The 20,601-nt window shown below is 58.6% G+C and overlaps 1 protein-coding gene and 1 long non-coding RNA gene across 8 annotated transcripts in view; one reads left to right on the top strand and one right to left on the bottom strand.

The window, feature by feature from the left end:
• Window positions 1–5,101: 5,101 nt before the first annotated feature.
• LOC108176127 (uncharacterized) lies at window positions 5,102–17,196 on the top strand. Of its 7 annotated transcripts, none has more exons than XR_011384107.1 (4): window positions 5,102–6,988; window positions 7,778–7,844; window positions 8,826–8,923; window positions 14,121–17,196. It is a non-coding gene; the product is annotated as an uncharacterized lncRNA (long non-coding RNA). The 7 variants fall into 7 exon arrangements; XR_011384109.1 differs by lacking the exons at window positions 5,102–6,988; window positions 7,778–7,844; window positions 8,826–8,923 and adding an exon at window positions 10,413–11,188 and having other exon boundaries at window positions 14,121–14,823; window positions 15,552–15,610; window positions 15,815–17,196; XR_011384104.1 differs by lacking the exons at window positions 5,102–6,988; window positions 7,778–7,844; window positions 8,826–8,923 and adding an exon at window positions 10,413–11,188 and having other exon boundaries at window positions 14,121–14,367; window positions 14,508–17,196.
• The window catches only part of NOVA2 (NOVA alternative splicing regulator 2), a 23,429-nt gene continuing 18,177 nt past the window's right edge, over window positions 15,350–20,601 (bottom strand). The window contains exon 4 of the mRNA XM_070062781.1: window positions 15,350–16,762. Coding sequence (XP_069918882.1) covers window positions 15,680–16,762 — 1,083 coding nt within the window. The 3' untranslated portion in view covers window positions 15,350–15,679. The remainder of the gene's footprint in view (window positions 16,763–20,601) is intronic.

Here is a 20,601-nt window from a genome sequence, read left to right as displayed (position 1 = left end):
GCTTTACCCACTCCACCCCAGCGCCGGCTCCAGCAGTCCCCGCCTATCAGTGTGGCCGCCCTGAGCATTAGATTTCTACATGGACATTGGAGGCAACACAAGCATTCAAACCATAGCAGACATCCCAGATGGGTGTGGGGACCTCAGGGGAGCCAGACTGCCTTGTCACAAGCCCCTGCCTGTCCAGCGAGACGCTGTCTCCCCGGGGTCTCTGGTCTCTGTCCAGTCTCCTTGGGCCCTGAGCTTGTCCAAGAATTTATTTGCCGATGAAATCTATGGCCACCTTCCTGGAGATGCACCCTCCCCCGATCATGCACAGTTTTGTAGGTAGATCCCGGGAGCCCGACTGTAGGCCATCTCCAAAGCGTAGGCACCGTTGACACATGTCCTCTCTCTTTCAGCTTTTTTTTTTTTTTCAGGCAGAATGGACAGTGAGAGAGAGAGAGAGAGACAGAGAGAAAGGTCTTTACTGTTGATTCACCCTCCAATGGCCGCTGTGGCCGGTGCACCACACTGATCCGAAGGCAGGAGCCAGGTGCTTCTCCTGGTCTCCCATGGGATGCAGGGCCCAAGCACCTGGGCCATCCTCCACTGCACTCCCTGGCCACAGCAGAGAGCTGGCCTGGAAGAGAGGCAACTGGGACAGAATCCGGCGCCCTGACCGGGACTAGAACCCGGTGTGCCGGCGCCGCTAGGCGGAGGATTAGCCTAGTGAGCCACGGCGCCAGCCTCTTTCAGCTTTTTTAAAAAAATTTATTTGACAGGTAGAGTTGTGGGCAGTGAGAGAGAGACAGAGAGAAAGGTCCTCCTCTGCTGGTTCACTCCCCCAAATGGCCACCATGGCCGGCTGGCGCTGCACCAATATGAAGCCAGGAGCCAGGTGCTTCTTCCTGGTCTCCCATGCAGGTGCAGGGGCCCAAGCACTTGGGCCATCTTCCACCGCCTTCCCAGGCCACAGCAAAGAGCTGGACCGGAAGAGGAGCAACTGGGACTAGAACCCGGTGCCCATATGGGATGCTGGCGCCACAGGAGGAGGATTAACCAAGTGAGCCACGGCGCCGGCCCCTCTTTCAGCTTTTGAGTCAGAAAATGTTCATATCTACAGAAAGATGGCAACACAGTACAATGAAACCCCATATAACACAAAGGAACTGACTTTGAAAAGTTTTTAAATTAATTTTCATTTTATTTGAGCAGGAGAGAGAGAGAGAGAGAGAGAGAGAGAAAGAGAGAGTTTTCCATCCCTGTTTCACTCCTCAGATGCCTGCAACAGCCAGGGCTGGGCGAAGCCAAAAGTAGGAGGCTGGAAGTCCATCTGTGTCTCCGTGGTGGAGAGCGATTCAAGTACTGGAGCCGTCCCCTGCTGCCTCCCAGGGTGCCTTCACGGGGAGCTGGGTCAGAAGCAGAGGAGCTGGGACTTGAACCAGGCACGCTGACATGAAATGCGGGCATTCCAAGTGGCAATGTAACTGTTGTGCCAAATGCCTCCCCCCACTATTGCCTTTTTTTTTTTTTTTTAAGATTTTATTTATGCACTTGACAGGCAAAGTTGCAGAGGGAGAGACAGACAGAAAGGTCTTCCATCCACTGGTTCACACTCCAAATGGCCGCAGTGGCCGGAGCTGAGCCCATCTGAAGCCAGGAGCCAGGAGCTTCCTCGTGGTCTCCCACGCGGGTGCAGGGGCCTAAGCATTTGGGCCACCTTCCACTGCTTTCCCAGGCCCGTGGCAAAGGCAGGGTGGAAAACCTCGGCGCCCCTAAAGTGACTGAGTCTAAGGGATCGAGGACCCCCTGAACCCCATCTTGGGTCTTCCCAGGGGTTTTAAGCTCAGTTACCCCAGCTCTGCCAGGACTTGGTGGGCCAAGGCGAGACGGCAGGAGCTCGGTTGTGGGGGCAGTGTCTGGGCCGGGGTCCCACAGCTGGGCGTGAGGGAGGACGGTCCAGTCCCGGCCTGTGTCTTCCTGTGTGCACGGTGTGTTTGCTACTCACTGCCTGGTGTCTACCCCCCCCCCCCGTCCGCGGGAGTGTTTGGGTCATAATGAGCCCAGAGCATAAGCTTGGAGAGGCGCGCGCATGGCTTGCACCGCCTGCTGCTGTCTCACTCGCTGTTGGTCCACGCTGAGCGCTGGGAGCAGCCAGCTGGACACTTTCTGGATCTTCTAGATCACCCCTCGGCTCGCACCCCGGGCCAGATCCCCGAGCCACGCCCTCTGCCCAGATCTCCAATCCCAGAGCTGAAGAGCGCGCTAGCGACCGCCCACTCTGCCAGGCACGCGGTCCGTGACCACGCCCACACCCACGACCACGCCCCTCCCAGGCGTCCAATCCCCAAGCGTAAGGACGCGAAGCCACGCCTCCCTGTCAGTCCCAGGTCTGGCCCCGCCCAATCCGTCCGCGGAGGCTGCGCGGGCCGCTCCTGCCCCGCTGACTCCCAGCTCTGGCTCCCCGCCCTGCCCGGCCCCTCAGGGCCCCGGGTCTCCAGCAGCCACTAGACTTTGGAGGGCTGGCGAGATACTCCAGCCTCCGAGCGGCATTGAGGCTCCGGGCCTGGAGCCAGGCGGGCGGAAGCTGTGAGGACCATGTGACCCAGGGACCTTGGCCGGCCCCGTCCCTCTTTCCTGAAGCGGGCCCAGAGGTCACGTGACCCAGGGAGCCGCGAGTCGGGCTAAGTGGGGATCCCCCTCAGCCAAGGCCGCTGCCTGCGACCTTCGTCCTCGATTCTACCCAGGCTAGGGTGCAGGTCCGAGAGGAAAGCGTTAGGGTGTGTGTGCGCGCGTGTTTATGTGTGTGTATATGTGTACGTGTGTATGCATGTGTGTGCACGTGTACATATGTGTGCCTACATGCATGTATGCGTGAGCATATGTGCGCGTGTATATATGTGTAAGTGTGGGTGTATGTGTGCATGTATATATGTGTATAAGTGTGTATGTGTGCATGTATATAGTTGTGTATGTGTGTATATATGTGCATGCATGTAGGTATACATATATGTTCGCACATGGATGTACATATGAGCATATGTGTGCATGTATGTGCATGTGTATATATGTGCCTAATTGTGTGTATATGTGTATAGGTGTGTATATGTGTGTATGTGTGTATATATGTATAGCTGTGTATACAGCTGTGTATATATGTGCATGTATGTAGGTGCACATATGTGTTCACATGTGTATATATGCGTGAGCATATGTGTGTGTATGTGCATGTGTGTATAGATGTGTATGGTATGATATAGCGGTGTATATGTGTATATATGCATGCATGTATGTATATGCATATATGTGTATAGATGTATATAGCTGTGTATATATGTGCACGTATGTAGGTGTACATATGTGTTCATACATGTATGTATGTGAGCATATGTATGCGTGTAATGTGCATGTATATATGTGTGTGTATGTGTGTGTGCGTGTTGAGGGGTAGGTCAGAACTGGGCAGGCTCCCTCTGTGTCTACAAAGCAAAAAAGAGAGGAGGAAAAGAAAGAGGATGACACTTTGGCTTTTAGAATGGACAAGAGATGGACTCGGGTCTCACAGCCAGGGAGGCATTCAGGCCCCCCCCTCCCCCCGGGGGGAAGCAGGCGGGAGATGGGCTCCTGGGGGGGGCGGGGCTCAGGGGCTCCATCACTCCCTGGATTTCTGTTTTGCGGTTTCTTTTTCTCTCCCTGGGTCTCTGCTCCCAGGCCCTCTGGGTGTCTGCACCTCTCTCTGGTTTTCTGTGCTTTTCCGGCTGGTCTGGTCTGGTCTGCGCCCCCCTCTTTTAGTCTCTGTCCCCCTGCTGGCTCGCTCTCTCTCTCTCTCTCTCCCCCTCACCCCTCTCTCTCGCTCTCTGTCTCCCTTCTCCAGGTCTCTGTCCCTCCCTGAGCCCCTCCCCCGTTCCCGCGGTCTCTGCCCTTTCTCTGCCATCTCTCTGGATCTGGGCCCCAGGGTGACGGCAGTCAGCCTGACCACTCCCCATCCATCCCAGCCCCTCTCGCCCTTCCCAGAGCGCGTCCTGGAAGGGCCAGGTGAGGGGTGTGCGCAGGGGAAAGCCGGCTGCAGTTGTCCCCTGCTGTGGCTCCCGCGGGAACTTCCTGCTCAGGGTTTATTTCTGCAGCTGATGTGACCTTGCCTGATCCTGACGGGACCCTGACACTGAGGTTCTGGAACCTTCAGCAGCACATCGTCTCCAGCCTCTGCTGCCTCTGCGACCTTAACCCATGCCCCGCCCAAAGAGGGCTCGACCCCAACCCTAGTCTTTTTATTTTTAAAAGATTTATTTATTTGAGAGAGAGATCTTCCATTTGCTGATTCACTCCCCAAATGGCTGCAACAGCTAGGGCTGGACCAGGGTGAAGCCAGGAGCCAGGAACTCCGTCCGAGTCTCCCACATGGGCACAGGGGCCCAAGCACTCGGGCCGTCCTCTGCTGCCTTCCCAGGCGCAGAGCGCACACTCCGATGTGGGATGCCGGCCTCCCGAGCGGCAGCTTCTCCCAGTGCACCACAACGCCAGCCCCCCACCCTTCACTTCACTTCCCCGTCCTTCTCTTCACTCTTGTTGGGCCCTGAGCAGTGTTCCCCCACCCTATCTCTGTCATAGTCTAACTCCAATGTTGTTCTTAACCGCAGCTCTGTCCCCAGCCCTAAACTGACGGCTTGTTCTCCGCCATGATTGCTGTTGGCCTGATTCTGTCTCTGACGGTCATTCCAGTCGGGCCCCAGGCCCAGTCCTTCAGCCTGGCCCTGACCAGCTACAGTCCAGTCAGTTCCAGGCTGAACTTGGCACTGGCCTTAGCCATGGTTCTGCCTTCACTTTGATTCCAGCCATAATTTGATCTGTAACTCTCTACCTGATCTTGGCCCTGATCCCATACTAAACCTTACCGTTAACCAGGGCACAACACAAACACCAAGCCTGGTTGTCATCTTTGCCTAAATCAGCTCTATTTTAAATCTCAAACCAATCCTAATTACTAATTACCCATACTAATTACCAAACTATTACTCATTACTGTTGAGTTTTAATTTTAATCTTAGCCTGATTCTTTTTTGAAAGCTTTACTTATTTGATAGGGAGGGAGGGAGGGAAGGAGAGAGATCTCTCCCACCTGCTGGTTCACTCGCCAAATGCCCACAACAGCCAGGGCTGGGCCAGGCTGAAGCCAGGAGCCAGGGACTCCATCCGGGTCTCCCAGGTGAGTGACAGGCACTCTCGCACTCAGGTCCTCATCCACTGCCTTCCCAGGAGCATTAGCAGGGAGCTGGATCAGAAGCGGAGCTGCCGGGACTCAGGGTGCATTCCCATATGGGATGCCGGCGTCACAAACTTCAGCTTAACCCGCTGTGCCACGACGGCGGCCCCCTTAGCCCGGTCCTTGCTCCCTAATCCTCACTGGGAGCACAGTCCGCCCTAGGCAGCCCGTGTGACTTGGGGTCATTTTGGACTCCTCACCTGCGGGTGGCCAGCAAAGGCTGCCAGTGCCACCTCCAAGCTCCTTAGCTCCTGGCCTCTTCCTCTTCACCCCCACCCACCCCCTGGGGCCCACCTGCTGCTGGGAATCTTCAGTCCCCTTCTCACCGGGCCCCGAAGTCCTGTCCCCCGTGGAGCGTCCACCACACAGTGGCCGGAGGGATCGTGTGAAGGCTGGAGTCAGCTCACGTCCCTCTGCCCTGGACCCTCTCCCGGCTCCCATCCCACGGGGAAACCTCAAGGTGCTACGTGGGCCCCTTGTGTTCCCTCTGGGACCTGACTTCTACCGCCCCCTTGTTCACTCTGCTCCAGCCACCCTTGCCTCCTCCTCAGCCCACACAGAGTCCAGGCACATCCGCCCTGGCCCTTTGCACTTGATGCTTCCTCTCCCTGGAAGGCTGGGTCTGCAGAGGCCCGGGTGCACAGGCAGGACCGACAGCTGCAATGCTCACAGCACCCCTGTCTCCTCTCTCAGCCTTGTTTTCCTTCCTGGCTTCTGCTGTTATCTAGTGGCCGTGCAATTCACTTATTTACTTTGTTCCTTGTTTACTGCCCCCACTGGAGTCTGGGCTCCCCAGGAGAGGCGAATCTGTGCTCTCTTGTTCCCTGGGGCCCGGCTCAATGTCTAGGACAGTGCCGGGCACATATGGAGGCACTGAGTGAATGTTGTTTGGACCACCGTGTACCTCCGGAGTGGGGGGCTGGTGCATATCCCCATGTTCTAAGATCAGAAAGGAAAGAACGGTGAGGAGAGGAGGGAAGACGAGGGGGCCGCAGCTTCCAGGAGAGAGGCTGAGTGGTCGCTTCTACCTAGAGGGCAGGCAGTCCTGCTCCACCTGGCACCCAAGCCATAGTGCCCGCCTGTGACCACTCCAGCTCCAGAACCAGGGCCACCCATGTCTTCCCCGCAACCTCCCATCTTGTCACTTAGGATCCCGAGTCTTCGGGTCTGCTGAGAATGGGTTGAGGGTCAAGAGGGATGGGGATGGAGGTGAGGCAGGGGGCTGTGGGGACTGGCACTGGCCATACCACTGGTGGCCCAGAAAGAGGAAGTAGAAGGAAAGACTGAAGTCAAACTGCACAGTGAAAAAGAGGCAGAAAGCCACCAAAAAACCCAGAGACAGACAAACAGACAGAGAGTGAGAAACGGGGACGGACAGGGACAGAGTAGGGGAACCCTCTCTCGGGACGCCAGAGGCCCGGGACTAAAAACTACATTTCCCAGAATGCCGTGTGGCTCGCGCACACGCGGGAGGCGTTTCCTGACGCAAGCTTAGGTTCCACCAATCAGATGCCTCCGCGGGAAGCTTGAATCGCTACCCTGGGTGAGCGGGGACAGAGGCAGCCCTGGCAGCCGCTCCACTACTGCGGATCGCGGCTGGGCTGTGTGGCTGTGGAGCCCGGGCTGGCTCCCTCCTTGCGCATGGGGAGCAGTGGTTCCTGGGCGGCCCTTTCTGGGGTGGTTTGGGGACTCTCTGGAGGCGGACCGGGAGGGAAAGCAATGCAGACACAGGCAGAGACCGGGAAAGTGAGTAGGAGAGGCATGCGGAGACCCCTCTTCTCCGCAAGACAAGACCCCGCAGAGTTAACCGGGGATGCAGATTTATGGGGGAGGAGCAATGGGAGGAGGCAGGCCTGGTGAGAAAGCCAGCCAGAGAAATACAGAAGGTAAAATGAGGCAGAGGCCGGGAGGAGTGGCACCGAGACCTCGCTGGAATGTTGGAGCGGAGGTGGGGTAGAGACCCCCCCCTTTCTCCGGAAGTCAAAGGCCTTGGAGGCAGAATGGCCGGGGGGGTGGTGGTGAAGGGGTGGGAGGTGGAGAGGGCTTACGGAGACGTCTGTCACGTGCCAGTCAACACTGGTGGACATCGCTGCCTAGTGCCTTGTCCGCAAGCGTCATCAGCCCTGACTGACAAGGGGACAGTGCCCCCTGCCCCTGCTGTACTTCCCGTTGTCCCTCACGGCCCCTCTCTTGATGACTTGGGGAGGGGGCGGCCGATGATGCCACCCCTGTTGATGTCTGAGGCAGATTCCCTGGGGGATGGGATGGAGAGAAATGAGGAGGGTGGGGTCGCAGAGACTCAGGGACAGTGGGAGGCAGAGAGAGGGACAGAGAAGCTAGGGGTGTGGACAGGAGGAGACCTGGGAGGGGCACAGAGGGAGAGAGAATAGAGGGGGGACCTAGGCATAGGAAAGGGGAGACTGGGGCAGTGTTAGGATTCCAGATGGCAGACCCCGATGCCCCGGCTCTTCTGACCAGTTCTGGATTCGTTGTCCCCCCCCCCCCCCTATTTCTCTTTGCTCTTCCCCCACCTAGGGCTGCCAACTCAAGCAAAGGAGGCCCGGTTTCACTGGGATTTTACATCAGCCACTGCTCTTCTCATGTGAGTGTTGCATGGGGGCAAACATAATTTTTTTCCCCAAAGCACTTTTTTAACCTAAAATTCAAATTCCCCAGGACACACCGTCTCTAGAAGTGGCAAGTTTTCCCTCCATCATGTTCCTGTTGCTGCCTTGGCTGTTTCCTGTTCATGCTAGTCTCTCGCTCCCTCCCAGCCCATGTGCTGTTTCCTGTTCATGCTAGTCTCTCGCTCCCTCCCAGCCCATGTGCCCCTCCTCTGTGCTCCTGTTCTTAATGACACTTCTGAGCCCGCAGGACCCCTGTGAGGGTACCTCCTTGCCCCCTCCCACAACCCCAGCCTGGGCTCTGGGGTCATCTCTGTCCTCCAGGGCACGTCTGTCTTTTTTCTCTATCTCTTCTCATCCAGCTCCCCTACCCCTGCCTTTCTCCCACACCAGGCCCCACCCCCCAGGGGAGAAGGGGCGTGGCTTTGAGGCAGCTAAGGGATCCTCCAGTTACTCACCTTCGTCCTTTCCTTTCCATCCTGGGTCAGAGAGGTCACAAGAATTTCCCAAAATCGCACTGCAGGACAGAAATGAACCCCGCCCTTTCCTCCCAAGTCCCTTCCAAGCTCTCGGCTTCCTGGTGGAAAATTCCTCCACTCTTCCTGAAACTGGGAGGTGTTTCTGGACACAGTGGGAAACTCGAGGGTCACAGGCCAGGACCAGAGGAGCCTGTAGACTTAGGAGCACCTGCCGTGTCCTGAGAGCTGGAGTGTACGGCTCCAGGGCTGTGAACATGAGCACGGGGATGTGTCGTGGTCATCGCCGTGTTCCCAGCCCTCAGAACATAGTAGGTGCTCAATAAATGCCCATCGACTGGAGAAACGGGGGAAGAAATGGACTGTCTACAGGCTGTTGGGGATGCCCACCTCGGAGGCATCTGGGCCTGTCTCCCTTTACCCCTTTCCCTGCTGCCCCCCATTAGTTTCTGTCCTTAGACATCTGTAGTGGTGGTTTTTCAGTGTGTGGGGGTCTGTGGTGACCTCCCCGAGCACAGACATTTCCTCCGTCAGGGACTGATGGGGAGATTCGCACGTGGACTCCTGGAATATTCCAGAAGGTAAGTACAGCTTTGAAGGGTGTTTTCCAGGGGTGCAGTGTGAGATTCAGAGGGGGGATGTGAAGTGCCCTGGGTGTCTCAGAATCGGAGCTTCTGGCCCCGCCACACACACAGCCTCCACCATCAGTCTCTCATGTCTCCATCTCAGCTCGCTCTCCCCATCTCCACCTGCCCGCTGCCCACTCTGAACTGATGACTACTAGTGGCTGTTCTGGGTGTGTGACCCAAACAGGCAGGGCAGGTCGGGCAGGATGTGTCCCCTCCCCACCAGCTCACCAAAGAAACACAAAGGATTTCTCAAGAGGGGTCTGGAAACCCACCTGTTCAGGGAGAACAGCACAGAATGCTGCTTGGGGCAAACCGGGCCATGTGCGTCCCGGGCCTGCCCCTGGGTGTCCCGTTGCCAAGGTGCCACAGGATGTGTGCTCCGAGCTGAGCTGACAGAGGTAATTTGGGGCTGCTTTGTCCTGTTTTATCCCCAGCACCCAGAACTGTGCCTTACGCGTAGCAGGTGCCTCAAGAATCTTTTTTTTTTTATATATATATAAAAGAAGTGGTGTATTGAATCCAAGCATCAACAATGTGGTGTAGAAATACATTTTTTTTAAAAAGGTCCCCATTTTGCAAATGGAGAGGTGGAGGCTCGAAGAGGCAGTTTCAGGGTGGCGGCAGCACTGGGGTGCCGACTGGATCTTACCTGTCTCAGACACGTTAACCCTGTGTGCCTTGCAGTGTGTGTGGGCACGGCGTCCAGATGCGTGCGTGGGGGCCTTTGCTGCTCCGTGTGTATGCGTGTGGTGTGCTGGTGGCCTGTGAGGCCCTGGAAGGTAGCGTCGGGCGGGCCCCTGCTTCCTCAGCCACCTTGGGACCCTCCCTGCCCCGCCCCTGCCGCCCCCATCCGGGACCCTCCTCAGGGGTCCCCCCTCCTCCCCTACGTGCCCATTACCCTGGGGTGGGGGAGGGGGGAAAGAATTCAGGATGAGGGTGGAGGGGCAGGGAGGAGGGAGCGGGCAGGGGATGGGTTAAGGAGGAGTGTGTGATGTCAAGCAAAAAAGACAACATTAGACACAGATGCTGAGATGGCGTTTATCGCGGCAAAAAAAGGTGAAGTCGCCGAGGGGGGGGTGTGGTGGGGCCGGGGTGGGGGCCATGGAAGCTAATACATGGTGCACTAGGTCACACGACGGACACTGGGGTGGTGGTGGGGGGTGGGCGTGGCCCGGGCATGGTGATGGCGGGGGTGGGGGGAGAGGGAGGAGAGGGCGGTGCGCCCCAGCCAGGAGCTTCCGGAGGTGGTGGGGGGTGGGGGTGGGGGCAGGGGTGGGGGTGGGCGGCGTCGCTGGGCGCAGAGGATGGAGGGTTCAGTTAGAGGGGTTGAATGGAGGCACTGGAGGCATGGCCGCATTCCCAGGGACGGGATGCAGGAGGGCGGGCGGCAGGCAGGGGGCGAACCTGGGAGGGGGGGTCGCAGAGGTCCTAGCGGGGCGCGGGGAGGGGGGTGCAGGTTCCAAACGACCGCGTGAGCCAAGGGGGAGGCTTCGGGTCCCACGAAGGGCGGAGCAGTCGGTGCTGCCGCCCGCCCCCGGCTCCCCTCCTGCCCGGTCTCTGACCCAGTGGGAAGAGGGGTTTTAACCCCTCCGCCTCCGCCCTCGGGACCGGGAGGATGGACCCATTTGGGGAGAACGGCCTGCCACGCCTCTCCCGCCCTGGGGCCGGCTGAGGGACTGGGAAGTGGGCCATGCCTCCAGCGGCCTGAGATGCCAACACAAAGGAAAAAAAAAATGACTCCCCACGACCCCTGGCTCAAACCCAGTACAAAAGTGACTATTTACAATGAAGGCGTGGGGAGCGTGTGGGGCACGGGGCAAGGGTGGGGCCAGAGTGGGCGCTCCACGTGCGGGAGACCACGCCCCTGGGCCCACCTTTTAAAGGGACAGCCAAACAGCATAGCTATTTATAGAGGATCTCTATTCCCTCCCACCCCGGGGTAGGTGGCACCCCAGGGGTGAAGGATGGGGTTGGGGCATGGCATGGGGTGCGGGTGGGGAGGCATGGGCGGTGGGAGATGGAGGAAAGGTAGCAACTGCCCCTAGCCTCCCCCCTCCCCCACGCCGGACACACAGTTTTCCGTGGGATGAACACAGAAAGGGTTAATCAAAAAGAGTTCGATGAGCGAGTCTGACGGTCGAGTGGGGCGGGCTGGAGCAATGAGGCCGCAGGTTCCGGTGGTGGCCGGTGGTGATGGAGTCACTTAGAAGATGAGAGGTTGGTGGTTTTAAGGGGTGAGGTGGGGGGAGGGAAAGGGGGTGGGGGAGGGGGGTTAAGCGGTCCCCCCAATTATCTCTGGGAGACAAGAGTGTCCAGGACTAGCTGAGAAGGGGGTCAGAAACCAGCAGCCTTGAGCAGCACCATCTCCGACGGAGATGCCCCCGGCTCCATCCCAACGACCCTGCCCCCCACCCCCACCACGAGGCAGACCACACACTGACACGGCCGCCCGCCCAGTGCGGTGGAGACCGCGGGGCCGGGTGTAGCAAGAGCAGACCGACGTCCCTGGCCCGCCGCACCGACCGCACCCGTACTTGGGTATGGCGATCCGGTTCTCTCCGTGGCGGCCTCCAGCTCAGCCTGGCGCAAGGGCCGCGGCGGTTCCAGACTAAGCCGGGCACGTGGCATCGTCGCACAGCCAAAGGCCAGCCTGGCTGTGGCGACAGGCGTGCACGCAGCCAGCAGCCTGGACGCGGCACTTTTGCTAAGGCTCAGTCTAGCACAGCGGGCACTGGGGAACACCTCTCCATCTCCAGACGGTTGGAGACCCGATCGGAAACAAAGCGGGGAGGGAGGGGTGGGGTGGCGGAGTAGGCAGAGAAACACACAGGTGCTGTTCAGGGATTCGGGGGTCGACAGGGGAGAAGGAACAGCACGCAAACACTGGTTCTGGATTGTTCCAGTGCAGGTCCCCAACTGTTTCTAAGTCGACTCTTGGCAAGCTCCCTTTGGGACATCCATACTTCCCGCCTACAAGTCCAGGGCAAAGGTTAGGGTGGCTAAAGATGGCAAACCATTGCCTTCTGATCCCTGCCCTAGGAATTATTGCAGCAAAGCCTCCTTGCCCATGTGGAATGGCTGGGACAGGGCAGAAGGTGGTGGCTGGGCAGGCTGGCTCAGAGCCCTGTGACAGGGGACGGAGGGGGTGAATTTGGCACAGTGAACCCCTTCTTCTCGTGCTTTGGGGTCCTCCTCCCACGTTCAGATGGTACTGCCCCGTGGGCCAGCCGGGGAGGGGTGGGACTTGTCTCCCCCTCCCCAGTTTTACAGATTTGCCCAGAGGCAGGCAAACAGGGTTCTCCCCGGCTGGTGGAATTTGAGGGTGGGGGGACCCAAAAGGGGAGGGGTAGGGCTAGCTGAAACGGAGAGAAGGTTTTTTTTTCTTGTTTTTTTTTCTTTTTTTCTTACAAAGATTCTAAGAAAAACTCAGGGCGGGGAGGGATGAGGAAGGGGGACCCAACTCGGCTCAGAATCCACAGACTTTCTCCACACCTCCTCGGGCGGCCTCCCAGGCGGCCGGCCCGTCCCTCCCCTCCCCTCCACCCAAGGTCCTCTCCCCCGAGAGCGGCTCAGTTCCAGGGAAGTTTGGCACTTTTTCTTTTTTTTTAAGTGGGGGAAAGGAGAGACAGAGAGAGAGAGAGAGAGTTGAAAGGAGGAAGAGACAGGCAGAGATCCAGACAGGACTGGTGACAACAGGAGCCACAGCCGGAGAGGAAGAGAGGGAGGTGCTGTGGGGAGAAGCTACTGGAGGCTTGGGGGCAGATGGCCAGGGTGAGGGACAGAAACCAATGCAGCACACACTTATTAAGCACCTACCAGGTGCCAACAGCAGGGTGCAAGGCAGCCACTCAGAGTCTCTGAGATCTGATTGGCCAACAGGGAGAGGGGAAAAAAAAATCCGAGGTGATGGGGTTTGTAATAATCCCCACCCCTGGCCCCATATCTGTGTCCCCTCTGGACAAACTGCAGCACAAAAGATTGAGGTCAGATTGCAAAAGGGACCAGCGAGGGATGGGGAAGGGTGGGGGTGGGGGGTGTGGTTCCCCACTCACCGATGAGGTGTGAGTGAACCAGCTCACCCTCCATTCCTATAGCCCCGGCAGGGTGGGGGGTTCCCCGAGAAATGAGGAGGGGGAGGGGGCTGTCACACAGACACCCCAAGGGGACACTTCTCAGGAGGCCCAGCCTCCAGAGCCGTGTCTGTGGGAGGGGAGGACTGGCCCCGGCTGATTGGGACCCAGACCCCAAGGGGGGATGCAAATGATATGCAAATGACCCTTTCTAGCCCATCTCCCCTCCCCCAGACCTCGCTCCGCCTCTCCCTGGCTCCTGCCCCGCCTCCCGGCGGGCCTGGGAGGTCGGAGAGGCTGCTCCAGCCGGGCGCTGTAATACTCTACGTGCATGGGGAGATACTGGGAAACACTGGCAGGTCTTTGGAAAGGCGGAGGGGGGCAGTGGCCCACCGAGCCCCCCCCCACCTCCAAGCCCAAGAGCCCCCAGCTCTAGAAGATATGTACAAAGTTACATCTGTTTTGGCACTCGGATCTCCATCTGGGTTCATCTGGAGATGCAGGGTGGGGGCAGCAGCGATGGGAGTGGAGGTGGGGGGGAGGGTGAAGTGGGGCCTGGCCCCCTCCACCCCAGAGATGACGAGGGTGTGGACAAAGTCACCCCGGAGCCCAAGCTGCAGCCTCCCGTCGGGGTGGGAGGGCTGGGGCGAAAATCCAGCGCGCGGGCACCTCGAGGGCTATTGCTTTCTAGGGGGCGTTCACATTTTGATTTGGGGGGTGGCTCTCTAGCGAGGCGCAGGGGGTCTCCCAGGCTTTAGGGGTGAGAATCCTCTCAAGGCTTTTTGTCCCTCCTTTTGTAAGAGAGGGACAAAGGGGTGGGGCCCCCAGGAGCCATGGAGGAGAAAAAAGGGTCTGGAAGACCTAGGATGGGGGTGGGGGCAAGTGGGAGAGAGGGGTGGGCACGGGGTGCCCTCCCCCCAGAGATGCTGATGACGGAACCAGGGCGCCGCGGGCCCTGCTTTGGGCTGGAGAAAGTGGGGGTGGTCTCCGAGGGGGAGGGGGAGGGCTGGGGGGGAGGTCTCAGCTATCCTCGTCTATGGGGGTTGTCAGGCCCTGCGGTGCTCTCGGTCCACTGACAGGGCCCTTAGCGCTGACCATGGACGGCCACGGTGCTCGGTGAGCCACTTCCAAACCGACTTGGCAGTGCCCAAGGGGAGCCCACCAGAACGTCCTGCTCCGTCAACACCACCAAATCAACGCCGCCCCATCCCTCGGGCCGCGGGAAGCCGAGCAGCCCAGGGGCCCTAACCCTGGCTCGCCGACCTCTGACACAGTCACGGCAGTCTGGCTCACCAGAGTCAGCGACACAAAGCCACACAGACACAGGCATGCACACGGAAGGCAGCGCGGCTCCACCCCCCCCCCGCCCCCCGCCCTGCCTCCCCAGCCCGGACGGGTCCGCGGACTCGGTGTGGCTGCGTGGAGGTGGAGGTGACCTGGACCGTACTGTTTTTTTTTTTCCTTAGAGTCCTCCAGATTAGATTCCAGTCCTGCCCCTTATTCTTTTCCTTAGTCCACCCCCAGGCCAACACCCAGCAAAGGGGGTGTGGGTGGAGAAGAGGGGCGCGGCACTGGCTCCCATCCCGTGCATCCCCAGTGACGTCACAGAACGTGGCCTGGGGGCTCCACGGAAGCATGAGCCCCCCGGGCTGTCAACGAAGTAGCCTCCAAGGCAGAGCCCACTGGGGCAGAATCGCAGAGGCACCTGTCTCTCATTGTCACCGGAAGTGACCTCTGGGGAACTTCTGACGTCACGAGGACTGCCCGGAAGCACGTCAGAAGGTACTGGACCCCGGGGCACCACTACAGGCGCCCTCACTCCTGTTTCTCTTGGAAAACTCACGGGAGGATGCCACAGCCCTCCGGCAAGCCTCTGCCTCACAGGACTGGCCCAGGCCCAGCGCTGGCCTCGCTCCCAGCAGCACCGTCCCTGTCCCTCCCCCAGGAGCGAAAACTCCCACCGAGGAGGGGGGAGGGGCGGCTCCGGTGGCGGCAGAGTAGCTAAGAGAACCTGGGAGGTCTGGGGCCCCTGCCCCAAATGCCCCGTGTCCGCTCCGACCCCTCTCTCCCTCCGCTCCCACGGCTGCCCTGCGATCTGGTCTGAAAGCAGAGTGGGGGGGGCGCTGTGTTTTGGGGAGCCCCTCACTCCAGGACATCCAGAGGCTCCCTCCCCTCCTCCCGAATGGAAACAAAAACGTACGAGGTGGGGATGGGGGGGGGGGAGGAATCCTTACCAAAAAAAAAAAATAGAAAGAAAGAAAGAAAGAAAAAAAAACAGAAAGAAAGAAAGAAAAAAAATGGAGGGAAAGAAAGAGAAAATAACGCTTTGTTTTCTATTAAAATCAACAAAATGCAATATATACAGATATCACACAGACCTGGGCCCTGGGAGAGGAGGGTCAGGCCCAGCTAAGCACGGGGAGGGAGGGAGGAGGGGTCAGTTCAGGGCTGGGGAGGGGGCTCCTGAGCCCCGCCCCCAGCCAGCGCTCAATCCTGCCTATGACTACCAGAAAGGAAGAGTGCGGTCAGCCTACCCCGTCCCCGGAGGAGCAGGAGACACGAAGCCGAGGTCAGGAGCTGGGGGGAGGGGGAGAGGGAGGAGGAGGAGGAGGGAGGGTGGGAGCACGCGCCGCGGGCCTCACCCCACCTTCTGGGGGTTTGAGGCCCTCACCCCCTGCTCGTAGCTGACCCGCTGGCTGATGAGGTATTGAGCGGCTTGCGTGGCCGCGGGGCTGCCCGTGATGGTGACCCGCCGGTTCCGCGTGCCTGGCAGGAACTCGCCCTTCTTGGAGATCTGGATGCGGGCGCCTGTCAGCTCCTGGTATTCCACCAACGTCTTGCCCCCCTTGCCCAGGATGGCTCCCACCAGGTTCTCAGGCACCGCAATCTCCACCAGCTCCTTGGCGCTCTCGGCCGCCAGCTTCTCCGCCGTCAGGAAGCCTCCGGCTGCTCCTGCCGCGGCCGCGGCGGCCACCAGCGGGCCGCCCCCGCCGCCCGCCCCGCCGCCGGCCCCTGCTCCGAGGTAGCCGTTGGCGGCGGCGGCCAGGGCGAAGGACCCCAGGGCTCCGGGGGGCGGGGGTGGAGGCGGGGCAGCCCCTCCGGCGGGCCCGGCCCCTGCCTCGCCCGCGTAGGATGCCAGGAGGTTGGCGGCAGCGGCGGCGGCGGGGTTGGCACCAGCAGCCACCGCGGCCAAGACGCCAGAGGCCGCGGCCGAGTTGAGGCCCAGCCCCAGGGAGTTGGTGTTGTAGCCGTAGCTGGCCAGCGTGTTGAGCGCCGTGCTGATGGCCAGCAGGTCGGTGCCTGAGAAGGCAGGCAGGGCGGCGGGAAAGGCTCCCACGCCCGCCAAGCCGGCGGGGCCCAGCAGGCCAGAGGCGGCGGCAGCCGACGCGGCGGCTGCGGCCGGCAGCACGTCGGCGGGGCTGGCGTACGGGGAGCCGGTGGGGTTGGAGTTGGCCACGGGGCCGGCCACGTTGGCGTAGCTGATGTTGAGGCAGCTGCTGCTTTGGGGGTCTTCCTGTACCTTCTGCACGATGGCGCTCACCGCCTTGTGCACCTGCTCCGGCTCGCCGCTGACCGTCACCACGCGCTCCTGCAGGTTGATGCCCTCCGGCTTCTGGGACAGCTGCACCCACGCGCCCGACTGTTCCATCACGGCTTTCACGGTCGCGCCCCCTTTGCCGATGATCAAGCCTGCGGTGCTGTTGGGGACAATCAGCTTGGCCTGCGTGGGGAGCAAGAGAGAGGGTCTTTGTGGCGGTAATCCAAGGCTGCGCCCCTCCAGTCTGGTGTCCAAAGCCAGGCCCAGCGCGCCTCCTGGTGTGCACCACCAAGCGGGGTCCCACCGGTTGTTAAAAATATGACAGTGGGGTGGGCATTTGGCAGAGCGGCTGAGACACCCCTCGCGATGCCCATTTCGGACAGCCTGGCTGTGCTTCTGATCCAGCTCCCTGCTAAGGCGCACCCTGGGAGGCAGCAGAGGAGGGCTCAAGTACTTAAGTCCCTGCCACCCATGTGGGAGACCGGATTGGAGTTCCAGCCATGGCCATTGCAGCCATTTGGGGGCATGAACCAGCAGATGGAAGATCTCTCTGTCTCTCCCTCTCTCTCTGTAACTCTGCCTTTGAAATAAATAAGCACATTTTAAGAAGGAACAAATTAAAATAAGTGAAGCGTTTTCACAGTGGATGGCAGATGAACAGCCAGCACCCCAGGTCACTGTAGTAGCCCCTTAGCCACTTGGTCCCAAGTCCCCGAAACCCCCAGTACCTCCTCTGCTGACCCAGCTGTGGGGTCTACCAGGATCGAGCTCCCAGCTTGTGCTGGTGCCCCTTCAGTCCTGACCCACAATGCCCACAAAGTCTTTGTGACTCTCATCTTGAGGCCCAAGAAGTGCAGAAGGGACTTGCCCCAAGGGCACCCGGACAGTGAAGGAGCCCAAATCCAGCCTCTTGGATTCGCGATCTTTTGGGCTCCCCACTGTGTGACGCTGGTCTCCCAGCGTTTTTGTTATGGGCTGGACTGCGTCCCATTCCAGTTCCAGCGTGGCAGTCCCAACCCCCAGTGCTTCAGTGGACGACTGAAGGTCACGTGGCTGGGCTCTCGTCCACCACGCGTGGTGACCTTAGGAGATAGAGATTAGGACGAGACGCACATGCAGAGGGAAGACTGCATCGGGACACGGGGAGAAGACAGCAGGTGTGCGCCAAGGAGAAAGGCCTCTAGGGAAAGCACTCCTTCTGACACCTTGGACTTCTGGCCTCCAGAATGGAGAGAAAAATAAATGTCTGTTGTTTACCAGCCAAGCTGTGGCGGCCCCAGAAAACACACTCGGCTGTCTTCTCTGAGAAATGAGACAGGGTGAAGCCTTCCGTCTGGGAAGGCAGGCGTTGGATGTCTCTGGGGTGAGGAGAGGGGCTCTTAGAAACTGTGGCGTCCCCTTCTCCACTGCAGAATGCTCTCATCCCTCAACCGCCTGTCTGTCCCAGCAGCTGCATGTCTGGTCAACTTTTTTTTTTTTTTAATATATAATATTTATTTGAGAGACAGCAATGCACGGGGAGAGATGGGAAAAAATTAAAAATCCTGTTTGAGGTTCATTCCCCAAATGCCCACAATAGTCAGGGCTGAAGTAAGGAGTCAGAAACTCAATTCAGACCTCCCATGGCGGGGTAGGGGGTTAGGAACCCAATTCCTTACACCATCACTGCTGTCTCCTGGAGTCTGCACCAGCAGGGAGCTGAAGTCAGGAGCTGGGGCCCGGCGTCGGAGCCAGGCACTCGGCATCTTAACTGCCAGGCTCAATGCCTGCCCCCGAGTGTGGTCATTCTGGATTCCGGTGGGGATATCTCGAAATCCATCCTCCTTATCCTCCTTTCACACCTCCGGGAGCATTTACAGACAAACGGCTCTTGCTCAGTCCTTGCCACGCCCCCTGTAGACCGGCATCCTGCACCTCTGCCTGTCCTCTCCATCCCCCGGTCAGACCCTGGGTGTGCCGGGGAAATTTATGGGTTCCGTTTAGGTTGTTGCGAGGACTGGTGGGAGATGTGCACATTCAGCAGGCAGGGCCGTGAGTGACCGCAGCCCACGCCCGAGCGTCAGCCCTCAGAGGGAGGCGCTGTCTCAGGTCCCCTTGCGAATGTCCTGCTAGACACTGGTGTTGCAGAAGGTCTCGGGACTGAGCCAAGTATTTTTCTGCATGATGTTAAAATCTACTGTAATTTCTGGGAATGCAACTACCAGTAAATCAAGGCAAGACTGCACTTTTCTTTTTTAAGTTCTGAATCTTACCAAGAGCTGTCATCATTTGGAAAACCGTGACATCAGCAGTAACGTTAAGTCTCTGCCACTGTGCACTGTGGCTATCTCACCTCGCCATGTTCAGCTGTGTGGAGCTGACCTCGGGGCTCTGAAGTGGTTATTTGCTTCTTCTACTCTTTTTTTTTTTTTTTTGACAGGCAGAGTGGACAGTGAGAGAGAGAGACAGAGAGAAAGGTCTTCCTTTGCCGTTGGTTCACCCTCCAATGGCCACCGCAGCTGGCACGCTGCGGCCGGCGCACCGCGCTGATCCAAAGCCAGGAGCCAGGTACTTATCCTGGTCTCCCATGGGGTGCAGGGCCCAAGCACTTGGGCCATCCTCCACTGCACTCCCTGGCCACAGCAGAGAGCTGGCCTGGAAGAGGGGCAACCGGGACAGAATCTGGTGCCCCGACCGGGACTAGAACCCGGTGTGCCGGCACCACAAGGCGGAGGATTAGCCTAGTGAGCCGTAGCGCCAGCCACTTCTTCTACTCTTACATACGAATGTTCATCTTATTTAGGGCATGTGCTTCCAGTTCCAGCTTCCTGCTAACGCACACCCTGGTAGCCATCAGGTGATGGCTTGAGAGGTTGGGTCCCTGCCCCCCGCGAGGGAGACCTGGATTAAGTCCCTGGCTCCCAGCTCTGGCCTCTGGCCATCGTGGGCATTTGGAAGAGTGAACTAGCAGATGGGTGCGTGCTCTCTATCCCTGTTTGCCTCTCAAATAAAAACAAACGCAAAAAACCATCTTATTTTATAAGCAATCGCTTTCTTTTTTGTGTCTCCATTATTTAAAGAAAAGTTTCATGGAATAAATAAAAGTGTGGCATATCCATAACAAAGGAGCATCTTTTGGCAACACCCTGAAACGAACAAAGCCCTGACATCACACATGCATCAACACGAATGAGCCTGGATAACACGCAGCTGGGGCCACAGAAGGCCACATACAATTCCACGTCCATGAACGTGCAGAGATCCACAGAGACAAAGAGTGAACCAGTGGTTGCTAGGAGGTGGGAGGAAGGACTGGGGGTTATCCTACAGGTGTGGGGTTTCTTTGGGGGATGATGGAGATCTTGTGGAATTCCATCATAGCGACGGTTATCCACATACTCTAATTCCATTTACGCGGATGTCCAGAATAGGCAAATCTATAGATAGCAGACGAACGGTGACGCAGGGCCAGGGCGGGGGTTAGTTCGTGGGAGTGGTTGAGTGGTGATGGCTAAGCTGATTGATTTCCTGGGGATGTGATGAAATTGTTCCATCCGATGTGGTGAGGGATGCACAACTCTGAACACAGTAAAAGCCACTGAGCTGCACACTAAGTGGGCGAATTATGTGTATGGGGTGCCACCTCAGCCTGTCACAAATCTTAGGGGTGCAGTACGTTTCGCACACAGCCCAGGGAAGTCCCTTCACTTCTCAAGGCCTCTTTTCCCACCCTTGTGAAGTGGGCATGTCAATCCTGATGCACACAGTGTGGCAAAGCACTCTGGGAGAAACCAGGGGCCTGCACTGTGGGAAGCAGCCACTCAATGGTGGCTCTGGTCTGGGGACTGCTGTTTTCTCAACGGAGCGAGGTCCAAATCCTAGTTTGCTATTCGGCAACTGTGTGGCGTTAGGCAAATGTTCTCAACCGCTCCGTGCATAAGCACAGCTCACCTGGATGACGATTAGGAAGATTCAGCGGAAGTGAATCTTTCCGTTGCCTGGCAACAGAAAGCCCCAAGCAAACGACAGTGCTTCCATGATAG

This window comes from Oryctolagus cuniculus, chromosome 18 (genome assembly GCF_964237555.1).
Source record: "Oryctolagus cuniculus chromosome 18, mOryCun1.1, whole genome shotgun sequence".
Taxonomy (NCBI): Eukaryota; Metazoa; Chordata; class Mammalia; order Lagomorpha; family Leporidae; genus Oryctolagus; species Oryctolagus cuniculus.
Note: the sequence above shows the minus strand (reverse complement) of the source record. Positions and strands in the feature narration are given on the sequence as shown.